At 40.6% G+C, this 17920-nt stretch overlaps 1 protein-coding gene across 1 annotated transcript; it reads left to right on the forward strand.

Moving 5' to 3' along the window:
• The first annotated feature begins 11247 nt into the window (after positions 1 to 11247).
• LOC124974352 (adenosine 5'-monophosphoramidase HINT3-like) lies at positions 11248 to 11772 on the forward strand. The gene has a single exon (XM_047537681.1). The coding sequence runs from the start codon at positions 11248 to 11250 to the stop codon at positions 11770 to 11772; it is 525 nt and encodes a 174-aa protein (XP_047393637.1).
• The last annotated feature ends 6148 nt before the right edge of the window (positions 11773 to 17920 follow it).

Here is a 17920-nt window from a genome sequence, read left to right on the forward strand (position 1 = left end):
TTGTTGCTTGTATTCTTGATAATCGCCATTCTAATTGGGGTGAGATGGAATCTTACGGTGGTTTTGATTTGCATTTCTCTTATTACTAGAGATGGTGAACATTTTTTTTTACATATCTGCTGATTGTGTGTAAATCTTCTTCTGTGAAGTGTCTGTTCATTTCCTTAGCCCATTTGTTGATTGGATTATTTGTATTCTTGGTGTAGAGTTTTTTGAGTTCTTTATAGATTCTGGAGATTAGTGCTCTATCTGAAGTGTGATTGGCAAAGATTTTCTCCCATTCTGTAGGCTCTTTCTTCGCATTGATGATAGTTTCCTTTGCCGTGAGAAAGCTTTTTAGTTTGAATCTATCCCAGTTATTGATTCTTGCTTTTATTTCTTGTGCTATGGGAGTCCTGTGGAGGAACTCTGGTCCTAAGTCGACATGTTGAAGTTCTGGACCTACTTTTTCTTCTATAAGATGCAAGGTCTCTGGTCTGATTCTGAGGTCCTTAATACATTTTGAGTTTAGTTTTGTGCATGGTGAGAGATATGGGTTTAGTTTCATTCTTTTGCATATGGATTTCCAATTCTCCCAGCACCATTTGTTGAAGAGGCTATCTTTTCTCCATTGCATATTTTTGGTCCCTTTGTCTAGTATGAGAAAATTGTATTTATTTGGGTTTGTGTCCGTGTCCTCTATTCTGTACCATTGATCCACCTTTCTATTTTGGTACCAATACCATGCCGTTTTTGTTACTATTGCTTTGTAGTAGAGTTGAAGATCTGGTATTGTGATACCCCCTGCTTCACTCTTTCTGCCAAGGATTGCTTTAGCTATTCTGGGTTTTTTATTCTTCCAGATGAATTTCATAATTGCTTGCTCTATTTCTGTAAGGTACATCATTGGGATTTAATTGGAATTGCATTGAATCTGTATAGCACTTTTGGTAGTATGGCCATTTTGACAAAATTCATTCTTCCTATCCAAGAACATGGGAGATCTTTCCATCTTCTAAGGTTTTCTTTAATTTCTTTCTTTAGTGTTCTGTAGTTCTCATTGTAAGAGATCTTTCACCTCTTTTGTGAGATTGATTCCCAACTATTTTATTTTTTTCGATGCTATTTTGAATGGGGTAGTTTTTCTAATTTCTCTTTCTGAAGATTCATCACTTATGTATAAAAATGCATTAGATTTATGTGCATTGATCTTATATCTCGCTACTTTACTGAATTCACTTATATGTTCTAAAAGTTTTCTGGTGGAGTTTCCTGATTCCTCTAAGTATATAATCATATCATCAGCAAATAAGGGATAGTTTGAGTTCTTCTTTTCCTATTCGTATCCCTTTAATTTCTTTGGTCTGTCTAATTGCTCTGGCTAGAGTTTCAAGGATGATATTGAATAGAAGTGGTGAAAGAGGGCATCCCTGCCTTGTTCCAGTTTTTAGGGGGAATGCTTTCAGTTTTTCACTATTTATAATGATATTAGTCATGGGCTTAGCATAGATGGTTCAGTGCTCTACCACTGAGCTACAACCTCAGCCCTAGGTTTGGACTTTGGTTCAGCAGCCTCACGGGAGAGCCCAGATGCAGTCCACACAGTGCAAGAATAGCCACCTAAAGGTCTGGGGTCTGGGTGCATCTGATAAAAGGGCCAGTTCCTAGAGGATGCAGATCAGCAGGGCTGCTGGGGTTACAGGACTGGAGGATCAGTAGGCTCTCTAAAGAGGGCAAGATTTCAAGGTGGTCAAGCCTGCTGAGATCACAACCATGTTGAAGGTAGAGGGGACAAAAGAAAGAACAACAGTGCTCCCTGACACCCAGGTACAGTCTAGGGAACAGGCCTGTGTGCAAAGTGACTGAGGGGGCCTCAGAGCACTTGAGAACTCTTGAGGTGATCAGTGGTCAGGCTGGGCCTTTCCATCAACCCAGCCCCCCTTGAGAAGCTCTGGCTTCATGGGGGACAACTGTGGCAGCACCTGGGGAGTGTACTTGTGTGGGTTGAAGATGGGAAGAGAAACTGAGGTGGTATTAAGAAAAGAGCAATGTAGAGAGGAAGGCCAATTGCTTGCAGTAAGGCCAGCCCCACTGATCATGAAGTCCATGTGTGGGACTGCTTCTGAGTGGCCTTTTCACCCTGAGTAAATTGGAAGAAACTTGAAACCTAGCTCATGGAAGCAAAGTGCCTGAAGCAGTAAAGATGGAGAAAACGCCCCAAGTTTCATCAGAAGGGGAGCTCTACTGCTGTGTGAGTGCTGGAAAGCTCTCTCCTCAGCTGGATTGAGCTAGCAATAGCAGAGAGGTCAGTCACCAGCTCTTACCAATGCAAGAAATGCTGGGTTGACAAACAGAAGTGAAGCTAAGGATTCCCTCTCTCTGCCCTCAGCAAACTCACAGCAGTTAGGAAAACAGGCCCTAGGGATTGACCACTGGGCCATGGCCTGGCTGGGAGCTGCCTAGAGTTATTTCCTACACTATTTTGCCTTTGAAATGAATTCGGTTCTTTGGGATAGTTCACATTTTAATAGTTTAAGATTATGACCACACATTCTGAAATATCCCTATTGTTATATTTGTATTTTCCTTTTAAAAATTATTTAACTGATCATTCACCATATAAATATTAGAGAAGGAAAAATGAAAATGAAGTCACTGACTATAAATATAAACTATTTGCATATTGGTTTTTAAATTTTTCAAAAGGTGCCCTTGCCCATTTTGGGGGACAGTTCCAGGGGCACTTAACCACTGAGCCATATCCCCAGCCCTTTTTTATATTTTATTTAGTGACAGGGTCTCCCTAAGTTGCTTAAGGCCTCACTGAGTTGCCGAGACTGGTTTTGAACTTGCGATCTTCCTGCTTCAGCTTCCTGAACCACTGGGATTATAGGTGTGCCCCACTGCCTCTTAAGAATTCAAGTTCTGAAAATAATCAGAATAACCTGGTAAGTAGTGAAGGAAGCTCATAATTGAAAGTAGGAATAAAGATCACTTAGTGGATGTGAACAGGAGGGGGCAGCCTGGGTTCTAGCTCCACCTCTGCCATTGCTGTGGTCTGGGACACTAACTAATGTCTCTGCCTCAACTTTCCATCTGTAAAATGGGGATAGTAGTAATGCCTATTTTACAGGAAAAGCTTGATGACTCATTGAATATTATATATATGTATATATTCCTTAGAAAGATTTCTGGCCAGGTAGGAATGTAAGTTCACTATCATTAGGTTAAGTGTAAATAATATTTAAGAAGTAATAGTTGATCAAAATCTTCTTGTGGTAGTTGGACTGTTATACAGTTAAAAAGTAGAAAACATTCAGAATTTGAAGGGTAGAAGGTACTTCAAAACACATGTACAGAAAGGAAGGGTTCTGACATTTGGCACCTACTCTTGAGGGCCTTTAAGTGGTCAGCAAGACCATAAAGACATACAGAAATGTACTGTGGAGGTGTAATGGGAAGAAGCAGTTTGTTTTCTCCATTGCTAGGTCTGTGGAATGCCATTCACCTGCTGAGCAAGGCCACTTCCTGTCCTCAGATGATGATGGGGGTCTCTTCCAACGTATGTGACAGAACAGCTCTTAGGAAGGAAGACTTCCCTCACAACTGGGAGAGTGTCGTCCTCATCAGCAGGGAGCCCTCAAGGAATTGTGGGGTGCTTCACTTCACTGGTGAATCATGGAGAGCGTAGACATGCAGTGCTCAGTAAGGTCACTCAATTGGTCTCTCACACTTGGGATGATCAGAAACACAGGAGTTGTCAAGGCCTGACAGCTCTTTGGTTTTTTTTTTCTTTCTTTCTTTCTTCTTTCTGTTTTCTTTTTGGAAACAATGATGGGAATCAAGTTTGGTGGCTTTTAGGTAGAAAAACTTAATTTATATGTATTTTCATGTTCACTTTTTATGGCTTTTGAAGATGAATGCAGATAGTGTGGGGAATCTGGGCCACGTGGGGGTTGGCACAGATGACACCAGCCTGGAAACTGGCTTGGCAGCTTGTCTTCTACCTATGAAACCGTGGGAGACTTCAGATGGCATGAGACTTCTCCACGCGAGGTCTGTGAGTCTCTGGGGAAATTGAAGCAGTTTGTTCTGACAGTGAGGAGTGAACACACGGGGGAGAACCTGCCCCCACTCATGTGTGGTCCAGAGCTCTCTGTCCCATGAGAACTCCCAGTCTGGGCAATATGGGACAGCATCTGAGGAGACCCTTGGCTTTCTCACAGGGATGGACTGAGTGGTGGTGACTCCGGGGGCAACAATTACAGGTGGAGGGAAGTGGACCTGGGTGAGGAGAACAGGGTCCCTCCTGTGGTGAGGCTGTGAATCCATCTCCCACCCATGGACATGGGAGGGAGGCATGTAGCACTGGGGCTCGGGGACCTGGCAGGAGCAGCTCAGGGCAGGTGGGGACAGGGAGGAGAGCCTGCTGGTTCCCTCAGCTGCAGGAGCACACTGGCCCTAACCCATGTCCTTCTGCCCTCTCCCAGGAGTTGGCTGGGTCAGACAACATCAGCATCTGATTAGACATGACATGCAAACCTGTGTGATTGGGTTCTGGATGCCTGTGGAACCAACATGGGAGTATCTGTCCTGGGGCAGAGTAAATAATCACTACACATGCAGGGAGGAAGTCTGAAAACTCCCTTCCAACAGCTGAGGCCCCGTGGGAAATAGCTGGACAGATAAGGACCAGCACAGCAGGCATTTAGAGGCATTTTAGTAAGCCGATGTCAAGGCATGGCCGAATTCATTAAAGAGTGCCCAAGCTAAGCTCTTCTCACTGTCCTTTCTCCTCTTCTCATTCACCCCTATCTGCTTGCCTTCCCAGAGTGGAGGCTACATGTCAGATTAGATGGAGTGACTGCTCCCAAACATCTGATGGCTGGAGAGGAATCAACTTGGATAAAGGTGATTCAGCAAGAAGCAGCAGCTTCACAGCACCTGAATTGAAGTGCGGCTCTGGATCCACTCTTGCAGAGGCAATCTCAAAGAAAGAGACTTCTCTCAAGTTTCAAATCATAATCTAAATTACGTGGAAAGCAAGAATTTGGAAGCTTAAACAAATTTACCAGCTTCTGGTTGCAAGCCAGCCTGTGCTGAGTGTTCTCAGGTGTGCAGGACCAGGTGAGGCATCGTGGTGTCCTCTGGGCAACTCTGGGGCATAATGGAGGAGGAGCCATGCTGTGACACAGCTGGGGCTTAACAATGCCCAGGGGATGGGAATAGCAGGCTGCTCACCAGCAAAGGCAGGGACCAAGCACTTCCTGAAGGACAGAGATGACAGTAAGTAGCTGCACATTTTAGGCAAAACAAAGAACGTTCTTGTGAGAGGAGAGAAGACAAAAGAATCAGGAAGAGGACAACATGAAGGTTTGAGTGCCTTTCGCAAAACAAAAACAACAATTCTCCCTAATGGTTTCAATTCCTTTTTGTTATGTTGGGGGACCCCTTTCTTTTTACAATAAAAAAGTCATCACCAAACAACTAGAGGTGGGACTAAATGTGGCTGTGGTGTGGGGGAGACCCACTCTTCCTGAGCTGTTGCCCTGGAAGTGGCTGCCAGCCCCAGTCTAATCCAGGGCTGCTTTGAGGAATCAGCACCTGGAGATGTCCCTGGAGGAGTTGTCCATTCATGACCCTGGGCAGAAACTACAGCACGGCTGAGGAATACGGTTTGTAATAGAGAGAAATAGGGGAGGTGGTAGGTGTGTGGAGGGAGGAAGGTCCCTTGAAGGCCCCTTGGTCAGGGGACTGGAGCTTTGGTTCAGTTTGGGGCTCTGCTGTTGGCAGTCAGCAGGAGCCAGCCCACTAAGCCTGGAGGTGAGGATGTAAGGGTGACTGCTCAGGGCTTAGGAAAGAGCCAGCTGTCTTGTCTATCTGAAAAACCATCACTGTTAACTTCCACATTTAGTCAGGCTATTTTCTAGAAGATTTTCAGAAAGCAGTTTTCACCAGCATAACAAAATTAAGATGGGACCTATTTCAGACTGTGTAGAATTTTTGTAACTTGTAAAAGTCATTCTTTGTGAGAATATAGCCACCGGAACCAAGTTAGGTATTATTCAACTTAGGTGAAGACAGGACTTTGTCCACTGCGCCCAAGCTGATTCTGCAAGTGGAATGAAAAAAAATAGATTCTTGGAAACTTTGGAGGAGGGATTGAGGGTATACATGCAGGACATGTTCAATTCTGCATTCTCCCTGCCAGAGCTGTACATGGACGACTAGAAATTTTGACAGTCTGAATTAGAAAGCCAAGTAAATGTCGCTAACTCAACTGGTTTCATTGGGATGAAGGTTGGCAAGAATTGTTTCTTTTGGAAGTACATTATTTAAGTGCTGAATTATGTTATGTTCCTGTTTTTTTATGAGATGGGTTTGAGAACAGAAACCATTTCTTATGGGGAAAGTGTCTACATTTCTTTTGTCACTTCCAAAGTGCTGTGACAGGGCACCCCAGAACAGATACTCACAGAATCACTAAAAGGAAAACAAAACTACAGAAGACATTGTGATACCCAACACTTTACTATGAAGAGTGGTTTATGAAAAAATGCCTAAAATCTCTTAAAAACAGGTTTTGCTAACTACAAGGAAGGCAGAGGGGTTACATTGAGGAAAGTGTTTTATTTTCTGTGTTTAGTCTGCTACTGCTTTATTGATTTGTATAATTAAAATGAGGAGCACGGGGAAACCTCAAGAGGGCATCTTCAGGTAAGTAATGATTAACAGACATGAAACTTGTGAGTTTCTTGTGTATTTTTTTTCTGACACAGAACTTACAGCCTGTACTATGAACAGATACAGCATTTATTTTGTACACTGAGGAAAACAAGGCACTTTTCAATTGATGTACATGAGGGCTCACATACAGATCCAAATTCCTTGATCAGTGGCCCTTCCAGTAACCATGGAATATTATGATTTATATGTGAGTTGTCCCTTCAAAACTCATGTGTGAGACAGTGTAAGAAAGCATAGAGGTGAAATGATGGGGTTATGAGAGCTTAACTTAATCTGTGCATTTGTCTTTTGATAGGTGTTAACTGGGTGGCAGGCAGGGTATGGTTGGAGGAGGTGAGTCCCTTGGGATGTGCCTTTGGGGTTTGCATTTTGTCGTGGTGAGGGGAGTTTCTCTCTCTGCTTCCTGTTGCTCTATCCTGAGCCACTTTCCTGCTCTGCACCCTTCTGACATAAAATTCTGCCTCATCTTGGAACAAGAGGAATGAAATTACCCATCTATGGACTGAGACCTCTGAAACTGTGTGTCAAATAAACTTTTACTCCTCTAAGTTCTTGTCAAGTCTTTTAGTCACAGTAGTGAAAAAGCTGTCTAAAACATGAGGCACCTCCTCATGAGCCCCTGGACCCTCTTCTGTAGGCAGTGTCATGGGGACTTCATCCTGTGGGAGAAGGAATGGACAAGAAATGTCCTGCCCTGTACTTCTGAAATACACAGGTCAAAACAGGCTAATACTGAGTGATCTTTGGTCAATATCAAGCACAAAAGCACTGTTGAGGTTGCAAGAGAGAAATAAAACAGGCACCAAAATGAGAGCAGATTTGAAGCCAAAGCCTGAGTGGGTCCTGAGAGTATTGAACATGGAATCAGAATCTCACAGCAGGGATCAGAGACAGACACTGCCTGAGGTGCTGGGTGTCTGTGTTCTGAAGGGCAGTATCCTCTTAAGTTGTGATGGGGGTAGAACTAAACTGTAAGGCCAGAATGGTGGAAAATCTTGATCCCAAAACCCTCTGCCCACTCTTTATAGGGATCCCTGCTCATGCGGAGCTCTGCTTGTGAACTATTTTGAAAACAGAAACCATAGGAGAGAGAGCCTCTAACCCCGGATATGCAGCCATTTGGAGTTCTTACAGCACTTAGCACTAAACGTGTTGAGAACTAGGCTTTATAGACTAAAGGTTGATGTGAGCCCATCAAAATGAGGCTTAAAAACAAGCCCATAAAAAAGAACATGGAGCTAAATAAACTTAAATAAATGAAGTGTACCTCCTTATAATAGCTTATAAAATTGTAACATTCAACCAACACAAAACTCATAAACCCTGAAATGCATCCACATCTATTGAATATGCAAATAAACAGAAAAATATGATCTCAAAACTGGAAAAATAGCAATAATTTGAAATGATGGCATTATCAGTTAAAGGTGTTAAGGAGCTACTGTGAATAATATGCCCATGGTCATAAAGGAAAATATGAATATGATAAGAAAAAATAGCTTTCTAAAAATCCCAAATGGCCCCTAGATAAGAATAAGTGCAAAACTGGAAAATGAAGAAATATTCACAAATTACACATTGTAGAAGAAATAGTGGACTCATGGAAATTATCCAAAATTAAACATAGTGTACCCATGGAAATTATCCAAAATTAAACAAAGAGATAAGAGACTGTAAAAGAATTGAACAGGACAGTGGTGGCTACATGAAGTGGTCATACAGAATTGGAACCTCAGAGAAGAAGATCAGTATGGGAGAGGGAATATATTTGAAGAAATAAATGGTCAGAAATTTCCCAAATTAAGTATAACTGATAAATCTATAGAACCAAGAATTTCAAGCAGAAGAAAATGAAAAAAGATTACATCAAGGGTTTGCAATCATATTTCTAAAAACCAGTAATAAAGAGACTATTTGAAAGCAGCTATAGAAACAGACATACATGCAGAGAAACAAAGGTGGCATCACTTGCCTGTGAACCAAGGTCTGGTCAGAAGTTTCCTATCAGAGGAGCTGGACGTGTCAATATTCTCAAAATAGCCAACAACACAGTGAAATGAAAAAGAACCTAAGTAACGCCATTTTGTTCTGACCTGACTCCATTGTATGCTTGCTTGTAATGTTTTCTTTTCTGCCTCCTGATATCTATATCTATGTTGACAGTACAGTAGGACCTTACTGCGTCCCTATGACTCTGATGTATAGCAAAAATGACTCTGATGTGAAATCAAAACAATTCTCTCATGTAATAAAAATATGTCTCAACAAGATCTTTGCTGTCCTACATGTAACTCAATTGTCCTTGTGGTTTTTGTGGTTTTTACCTTTATAAACTCTGTACTTTCAAAATTCAATTGCTGGGAGTTCTTTGAGTCTCTCTAGCCTGCTTCTAGTTGCTTGCCTGGCTTGCTCATTAAAGGATCTTCTTTTCCCTTTCAATTTGGTTTAATAAGCCTGGTGATGTGTAATTCTCACACATCATATTAATATGATGGCAAAGAGAGCAAGTGCAATATTTGAAATTAAAACATTATTCACTATATCAGAGGAGCACATTTCTTGTCAGCATCTACATAATGCAGGAGAATGGCAGACTATTTTTGAAGCAATGGAATTAAAAACTTAATGTCAAATTCTCATTTAAACAAAATATATTTTGCAAATAAGGCAACATAAAGGTATTTCTTCTTAAAATTTTTCTTGATCAAACAATTTAGATTAAAAATATTTTAAAAATGTAGGAAAACACATTGTTTTCTGAAGAGGGACAAACTCTATATTGTGGTTTTTAGCTCTCAGGGTTACAGAGTGCATGAAGAATTATATTACCTTTAATGTCAAACCCTTGTGAAAATTACTCTTGGACTCATATAAAATATGAAATGGCAGGTGCATAGGAATTTTACATTCCTAAGAAATGAAAAATGTTAATTCTCAGGTTCTCTGAGAATATTTCCTAACACAATGAAGGAGGAAAACCTGAAGACTGAAGGCATAACTTGGAGTTTAAGAACATCAATTACTAATCCTTACACAGCTAATAATTCTACCATGTTTTCACTCCAGTGTTTGGAGACAATACAGAATCCAGCTCGGATAAAATAGAATTGAAGCTAAGACAAAACTTCAGGGGGATGGAGAGGACTGATCTCTAAATATGTGAAAAAATACTAAAATCATAGCAAACTTTTTCTGAAATTCTTTTAAAATGTGATATTTATTAATGAAATTAAAATAAATACGGAAATAGTAGCAAGTATAGTCAGAACATCACAGAGAATTAGAAGCTGCCTGTGCTAAAAGCAGTGTCATTTCATTTGACCTGGAGATGCCCAGTGGTTAGAAGCAGGATAGATCCTGGCTTCTCTGTCTTCATTTTGCATCTGTCTTCAGATTCCCACTTAGCTCTGCATGTAGGCACACTAATCATTTAAGTAGTGCTCATCTAGAAATTGGCAGTATAAGGTTAAGAGCCCTAAATTTATCTAGCCTATCTTATCCCCTTAAAGACTAAGGGCACCAAGACAAGAATAACTAAGGTTTTTAAAGATTCCTGCTTCTATGTCATCATCCTGATTGATGCCTGGAGTGGCACATTGAAGTTTGTGGTCATGCCCTGCCCCATCCAGGAACAGCAAAGCCTCAGGCAGATAGATTATCCTACCATGAGACTGGCCCCCTAAGCAGAAGCAATCACCTCCTGGCGGTTGGATTTCCCCTTTCAGGATCACAGGTCTGCTAGATAAGCATCCTGGGCAGCAAATGGAGGTTGTCCCTCAAGTGATAAGGGTTCTCTGGAAACCCTTCTCAGACCAGAACTGATATTAGTATCCAGACCACTGTCTGACCAAGAATGCTTAGTTGTACAGATCTATTGCCCCTGCCCTAATTCTTCTGTTTAAATCTGGAGCTCATGTCAGTACCTGAAAGAGGTGCTTGATCTCACTTTGCCTACCCAATGTAGCCATATTGACCAAAGTTCCCTACTTGTTCCACCATTATCCCCAGCCAACCGTGGTGAGAGCTTTGACCAATACCTTAGTTTCTGCTTTTAAATTTTGCAAGCACTTTGTGCTTTTCTTTCAAAATATTAATTTTGTTTCTAAACACCTTATTTTGTTTTATGACTCTTCATTTTTTCCTTATCTTTCAGAAGCATTTATTTTTTAAATAATTCTGCTATGTTCCCTGAATTGTCTGCATTTTGTTTTCTCTTGTTATCTTTCATGCCTTCTTTTATTGTAGATTTCCTTAAAATCTTAAGTCTTCCTTGGTTACCTGTTTATATCCAAGAGGGAGACACAAATAGCTGCGGGGACCTTCAGTGGGCACGGACAAGGCTCATCAAGAGGTGAATTTTGCTTCTGTCAGTCTGGATCGGCTCCTGCGTCCCATTTGCCTGGCCCAAAGCCGGTCGAGGGGCGATGCCTCGAGGCTAAACCGAGTAGGTGCGGGAGGTGGGCCCGCACCAGCACAGTATTCTTGGAGAAGCCAGGGTTCTTGGCTGCAGGGGCAGGTACCATGGCGGAGGAGCAGGTGATTGGCGACGAACCTTCATCCTCTGACAGTAACTCAGAGAAAACCTCCAAGGTCGCTGCAGAGTCCCTGGAGTGCCAGGACCACGAGAACAACTGCTTATTCTGTCGGATTGCTAGGCAGCGGGAGACCGGCACTGAACTCCTGCCCTGTGAGAAAGAAGACCTTGTGTGCTTCAAAGATGTAAAACCAGCAGCACCTCATCATTATCTGGCAGTGCCAAAGAAGCATATTAGAAATTACAATGATCTAAAGAGAGATCAAATAGAATTGGTAGAGGACATGGTAACTATTGGAAAAAGCATTCCTACAAAGAATGATTTCACTGACTTTTCAAATATGAGGATGGGTTTCCATGTACCACCATTTTGTTCGATTTCTCACTTGCACCTTCATGTTCTGGCACCAGCCAGTCAGTTTGGCTTCTTATCCAAGTTGGTTTATAGAATAAATTCCTATTGGTTTATCACAACTGATTATTTGATTGAAAAACTCAGAACATGGAAATAACAACAGTAGAAGACTTTCCTAATCTTGGCTCAGTTATAAACTAATATTTTGATCCATTTGAATTCTAATTGCAATTTTAAGATTCGTTGGGTTTTATCAGAGGTTGTTGCTGAGTAGCCTTGAAATCTTTTCTGAATGTCTATTTCCTGAGGTCTGTGATATAGTTATATGAATACTTTGTCACTGACATTTTTGTTTTAATGGTTGTATAAGAATTTTATGCATAAGATACTATAGATAAAATTCATTTAAAATCAAATTGCTAAGAAGGGCTCTTTTTGAAAAAGCTCAAATAATTTCATTTCTCAGTAGTCTTAATAGTGACTTATTTTTGAAGATTAAACTGATATAGAAAGTACTTTAGTGGAACCTTCATTACTATGAGGTAGCAAAAAATAAGATATTTCTTAATCATTCTACATATATTTTCCAAATAAAGAATACCATACTACACAGTAATCTCTGATCTTGCTGATGGAAACAATTATATATGTGTCATTTTTTACTCTAATTTTAGATAATATGTTCCCAGACCCTCATTGGGTACCTGAAGCCCAAGATAGTACCAAACCATATATACATATATAATTTTCCTATACTTACGTACCTGTAATAAAATGTAATTTGTTAGGCAAAGTAAGAGATTAACAAAAACCAATAATAAAATAGAATAATTATAACACTATATTGTAATATATTGCCAGCACCACTATTGTCCTTTGGGGCAATTATTAAATAAAATAAAAGATTGCTTGAACACAAGCACTGTGATACAAAAAAAAGAGGTGAATTTCATCAAAGGATAGTCATATAGGGCTCCAAAGTTTTTACTGTGGATACAACAAAAATATACTATTCACATGTGGGATTTTCACTTGGGCAAGTGTTCCCCAGGAGAGGAATTCAGGTTTGGGTGGGGTAGTTCAAAGATCTTTCCCAGTATTTTTAGTTAGGCAGGAAGGAGGATTGGAATGACTCCACATTTGATATGGAGATTTTCATTCAGTTTCCCTGTTTCCCTAAGGACCTGCATTACTTAGTGATTTTTGGTCCCTGTGTCCAGGGCCTTTTTGATTCAACTGGCAGGATGTTGGATTCCAATCTTCCCCTCAGGGGCCTTGGTGTTCATCTGGTGGTGTAGTGTGAGGAAGGTGATTGGGACTCTGTTTCTTGTGTAGACTTTTATCCAGTCCTCGTGTTTCTGCCCCACCCACAACCCATCCTTGCTTCCTGGACCTTTCTATGGCCTTTTGGTGAGACTTCACTTGCTTCCTGTATCTTTTGCTGCTTGTGCCTGATGACAGCATTTAGAGTCGTATGTTGGTGGTCCCTCATCATCCACCTTCCACATTCCACACTTCTGTGAATGCTTCCAGCTATATCCACTCTGACTTTTGCTTGACTGTCATTTTAGAAATGCTGGGACACAGTGGAGGTGAATGCATGTGCTCAATCTCAATACCTACCCAGATCATGAAACCAAAATGTCACAGACCAGAGGGTCTCCGGTTTCGCATAATAGTCTTAGGGAAAGATTGTCCAAATTGCTCTGTGTTGGGATGGGATGCTGGATTTACTTTAAAAGCACATGTCACTCAAATGTTTGAGGATGTGCCCTTAATTTCCCCTTGTTCTTTGTAAATTCTGTTCAGGTTGTGGATGTGAAAATATGAATTTCTGTCTGTACTGGGTTGGATGGTTTCCCCCAAAATTGTGTCCATTTAGAACCTTAGAACTGACCTCACATGGAAACAGGACCTTTGAAGGTGTAGTTGGTTAAGGATCTCAAGAGAAAGTCATCCTGGGTCAGGGTGCACCTGAAAGCAAATGACCAAGGTCTGCACAAAATGAGGAGAGGATGCAGGGACACATAGGGAAGATCTTGTGAAGATTTGGCAGAGATTAAAGTGACAACTCCAAAAGACAAGGTCACCTAAAGACACTAGACACAGAAGAAGCCAGGGAGAACCCTCCCCCAGTCCCTTTGCAGGGATCATGACTGTACTGGCACCATGGTCTTAGACTTCTGGCCTAAGAGCTGTGTGAGAATTAAGCTCTACTGTTGTAAACACCCGCACATGTGGTAATGAGTTACAACATTCATAAAAAGCTAACACACCGCCTTAGAGGCTTGTTTCCATCTCATTTCTAATTTCAGTAAAAATGCTTTGTTTGTGTCAGAGTCATAAACCAGTCAGAAATACAGGCACAGGATGTGAGATTTGAGCAACATGTTCATGGAGAAGCCCTGCTCTTGGAGCAGGTTCTGGAAGCCATGAGTCAAGCAGAGGCAGAGCTCCAGGGTCATGTGATTAAAGCAGACAACTGGACTATGGCACATCCATGTCAGCTATGAATCTGAGCAGTGGGGGTCAGCTGTGCTCCAGCAAGAACTCAAGAAAGCAGAAGCTCAGAGCCCTGTTGGGGAGGAACAGCAAGGTCACTAGTAAGGCAGGTGGTAAGAAATCTAGAGCAGAACTAGAAGCCAGGTTCTTAAGAATTGATGGGTCAGAGCCACGTGGTGCAAAGCTGACACAAAGCAATGAAGGTGGATGCTGTCACTTTCTGGGGTGACTACATTGCTTGTCTACAGAGGTGGAAACAAGGAGTGGTTGACAGGGGGATGTGTAGGCTGAAGGAAGCAGGAGGCTTTGGTCGAAACAATGCCAGCTCCTCAAGATTCTCACACAGAGGAGGTGCATTTATTCACTGCCACCCACCTTGAAATTGTATGTATGAGTACATGTGTGTATAAAAAACTTCGGAATAGTAGGCGCTATATTAAATAACTTTTATATATGTGATTTTCTTTCATGAACAATCATTAATTTTATAAGCAGAAAAATGAGCTTTTTTGAAAAAAGTGACAAAAGAAATAAGCCAACCTAATTCTGGAAAACAAATGCATAAGCTCCAGAAAGATAAATATGATTTTAAAATGAAGAAGAGACCTGAGAAGTTGCAGTGTGTTGTAGAGGATGTAAAAAGCGTAATGACTGTCTGGGGAGAGTGTCAAAAGCTGCTGTAGGGACTGGTGATTCTCCTAGAGAATTAGAGCCATGCAAATCAAGTGGCAAAAGACATGTGAAGTGTCCTTGAGGTCTGACTGCTGATGCTTTAAATTAGGCAAAAGTGTGCACATCAGCAGTTCATGAGCCATTTGCTAGAAACCTGTACTGGTTCATGATATTCACACACATGTGCCCTTCAGTCAGATGAAGCACAAGTCAGAAACACATGCTGTCAACATCACTGACTGTTATGGTTTGAATGTGAGGTGTCCCCCAAAACCTTATGTGTAAGACAATGCAGGAAGGTTCAGAGGAGAAATTATTTGGTTTTAAGAGTCTTAAACCAATCAGTGAATTAATCCCTTGATAGGGATTAACTGAGTGGTAACTGAAGTGGTGGGGTGTAGCTGGAGGAGGTGGGAATTGGGGCCTGGCTTTGGGTGTGTATTTGTATCTGGCAGTGGATTCTCTTTCTGCTTGTCTACCTCATCTCCTGGGGCCACACACCACAGTCCTGAAGCCTATCCATGGTACAGTCAGACTGTTCAAACTTTGGTTCCCTTAAGACAAAAGTTCAAAAGCAAGGCAGAATCTGGTCCTGGGTTTCCTTGTGGTTGGGCAGCTCTGTCAGGAAAATAACACGTGGATGGTTTTTAAAAATATACCCCAAGGATGTTTTATAAATATTTATAAAAATGCTGAGGGAATTACATCTATTCAACATCTGTTCAAGACCCATCAGAGATGGATTATTCAAGAATTTTAAGCATATGTACACCCAAATAACTTCCCTTAAATGTTACTTGAAAATGATAGTATAGAATTTTAATACATGAATCAATCATTTTTTCTGTCATTATTTCTGGGTTTGCCGGATACTGGGTCCAGCTGAAGAATGACTGGAGGTTACCCAAAACCACTGTTCCACTTAAGGAGGAATGTGATTAGAGAAAAACTATACATCTTTGCCTTTTGAAAGTGCTTGCACGTGGCATTTGCTCATAGTGAGGATTTAACTCTCCAGGACAGAGAGAATCTGCTGATGATTGGCAGAGAGTGAAAGTTGACTAGAGAAAAATGTTGAAGCAGTAGGAAAAAGAGGGGTAATCAATGTGAAGGCAAAGATGCTTTTAGTTCTTAAAGACTTTTCCAGTATCAGATTTAAGGAACCCTGAGTTTTGGAAATGGAACAGATATTAATACAAAAAGAAATCTGCTGCCTCAAGGCCCCAAGCCAAAAGGGAGTCTGGTAGGGTTTTTATCTAATTGCAAAGCTTGCAACTTTGTAGACAGAATAAATGCTGAAGGAAACCAATCAATTCCCCTCTCCTAATACTGAAAGTCCCTTCATAAAATGCTTCTTACGGCTGCTTCTCTGGAGCCATCTTGAGAATTTTCCAGTTAGGGTCTGAAAGTCACTGTGGTTCTAAAGTTCATGTATTCCATATTTTCCATTTTTCTCATCACTGTGTCAAAGAAGAGTTTGCATTATTTTACTATTGTGATTCTACAATAGGAAAACAATCCCTTCTCTCTCTCAAAATAAATTACAAAAGGTTCTCATGAAGTGCCACTTCAAAGAAAAGAAAAACAGGAGGCCAAAGCACTTTCACCTTGAATTGTATCTGAGAATTGTACCTTTAGCAAAAATATTAATATTTTTTTCTGCTTGAAGTCTTTGACCTTTGAGAAAGCTGGGATCAAAATTTGGATGAGTCTCTTTTTGAGGCTCAGTAAAAAGGGTGAGTAGCAAGGAGAGAAAGAGAACCACAATGTGACAATAAATTTATCCCTGGCATTGTCTCCTTTCCAGGTTCCCACAGGATGTCTCTGCCATGCCTGAAATTCTACCAAGAAAGGTGTTCACCTTCCTTTTCCTTGAACCAGGCATCAGAACAGGGACATCTCCTCTGCTTTGCAACACAGCATCTTCTTTACTCTTGGAGGGGCAGTCTGGTTAGCAGACCCTTCCTACTTTAGGAAGCACACAGTAAAGTGAAGAATGGAAAGCTAGATGCCCCTGCTCACTGCCATCATTGCAAGCTCAGTGGAAGCCAGTTTCCTACATATACACTTGAGATAGGGGAATAAGTGTCCTCAATATCTTGCATCAGCAAAGTTGTGTTAAATAATACATTGAGGAATATGTTATATCACCATTAACTGGGATAAATTCCAGGAATACAAGAGTGGGTCAGTATGAAGAAATCCATTAATAGAGTCCATTATATAAAAAGATCTAAATGGCAGCATCATTTTTAGTGTTTATAAATGCAGAAGATACACTTAATACTTTCCAATTGTAACAAGCCTTCATGTAACGAATGAGAATCAGTATGTATGTGTATGCACATACATATAAACTTGGACAAAAGTGTAAAGGCATAGGAATTAGAATCAAAGAGACAAAATTATATTATAGGTAATATAATTTTGTATTTAATCATTCAAAAGAATAAATGGAATATTGCCATAGTTTTCAAAAAATATAGTAAAAGAGTGGATTCATATAATCTATAATCAGTGACTTGTAAGACTATGGCAGGATGATGGCAAGTTCAAGGCTAACCTTGCCAATGTAGTGAGACCCTGTCTCAAAAAAGTGAAAAAGGACTCAGGGCTAACTTGATTGTAGAGCACCACTGGGTTCAGTCTTCAGTCTCAAAAATTTTTTCTCTGTAGTGTATAATCAAATTTTAATAATGAATAGCTACAGATATAGCTATATGTAGAAAAGGCAAGTAAAAAGTATATTAAATTCATTTATTATACCAAAAATTACAATAATAGAGAAGTAAATGACTGGACTTAAAAGTTTAAACCCTAAACTCTTTTGGAGACATTAATCAGACACAAACAAAGAGAGAGACGTTCCAGGTCTATTTTCCTAAAAGCTCCATTTTGGAATATGGTCCTCTTCCCATGTGCCTCTACCTTAGATCCTGGCACAGCCTGTCTGAATGTAGTAAGTCCTCAATAATCCTTGTTGATTGGGAGAGTGACTAGATGTTCACATGCAGATACTTCAGCATTAAATTATTTGAGAAGAGTCAAATGATTAAAGTTTTCACTCTTGGAATTTTTTTTCAACTTCTTCACTCTTAATTATCTCTCCATACAAAAAAAAAATGAGTGAG

This window comes from Sciurus carolinensis, unplaced genomic scaffold (assembly GCF_902686445.1).
Source record: "Sciurus carolinensis unplaced genomic scaffold, mSciCar1.2, whole genome shotgun sequence".
NCBI classification, from domain to species: Eukaryota; Metazoa; Chordata; class Mammalia; order Rodentia; family Sciuridae; genus Sciurus; species Sciurus carolinensis.

Coding starts and splice junctions, on each gene's coding strand:
- LOC124974352 (XM_047537681.1), top strand. CDS start 11,248: ATGGCGGAGGAGCAGGTGATTGGCGACGAACCTTCATCCTCTGACAGT.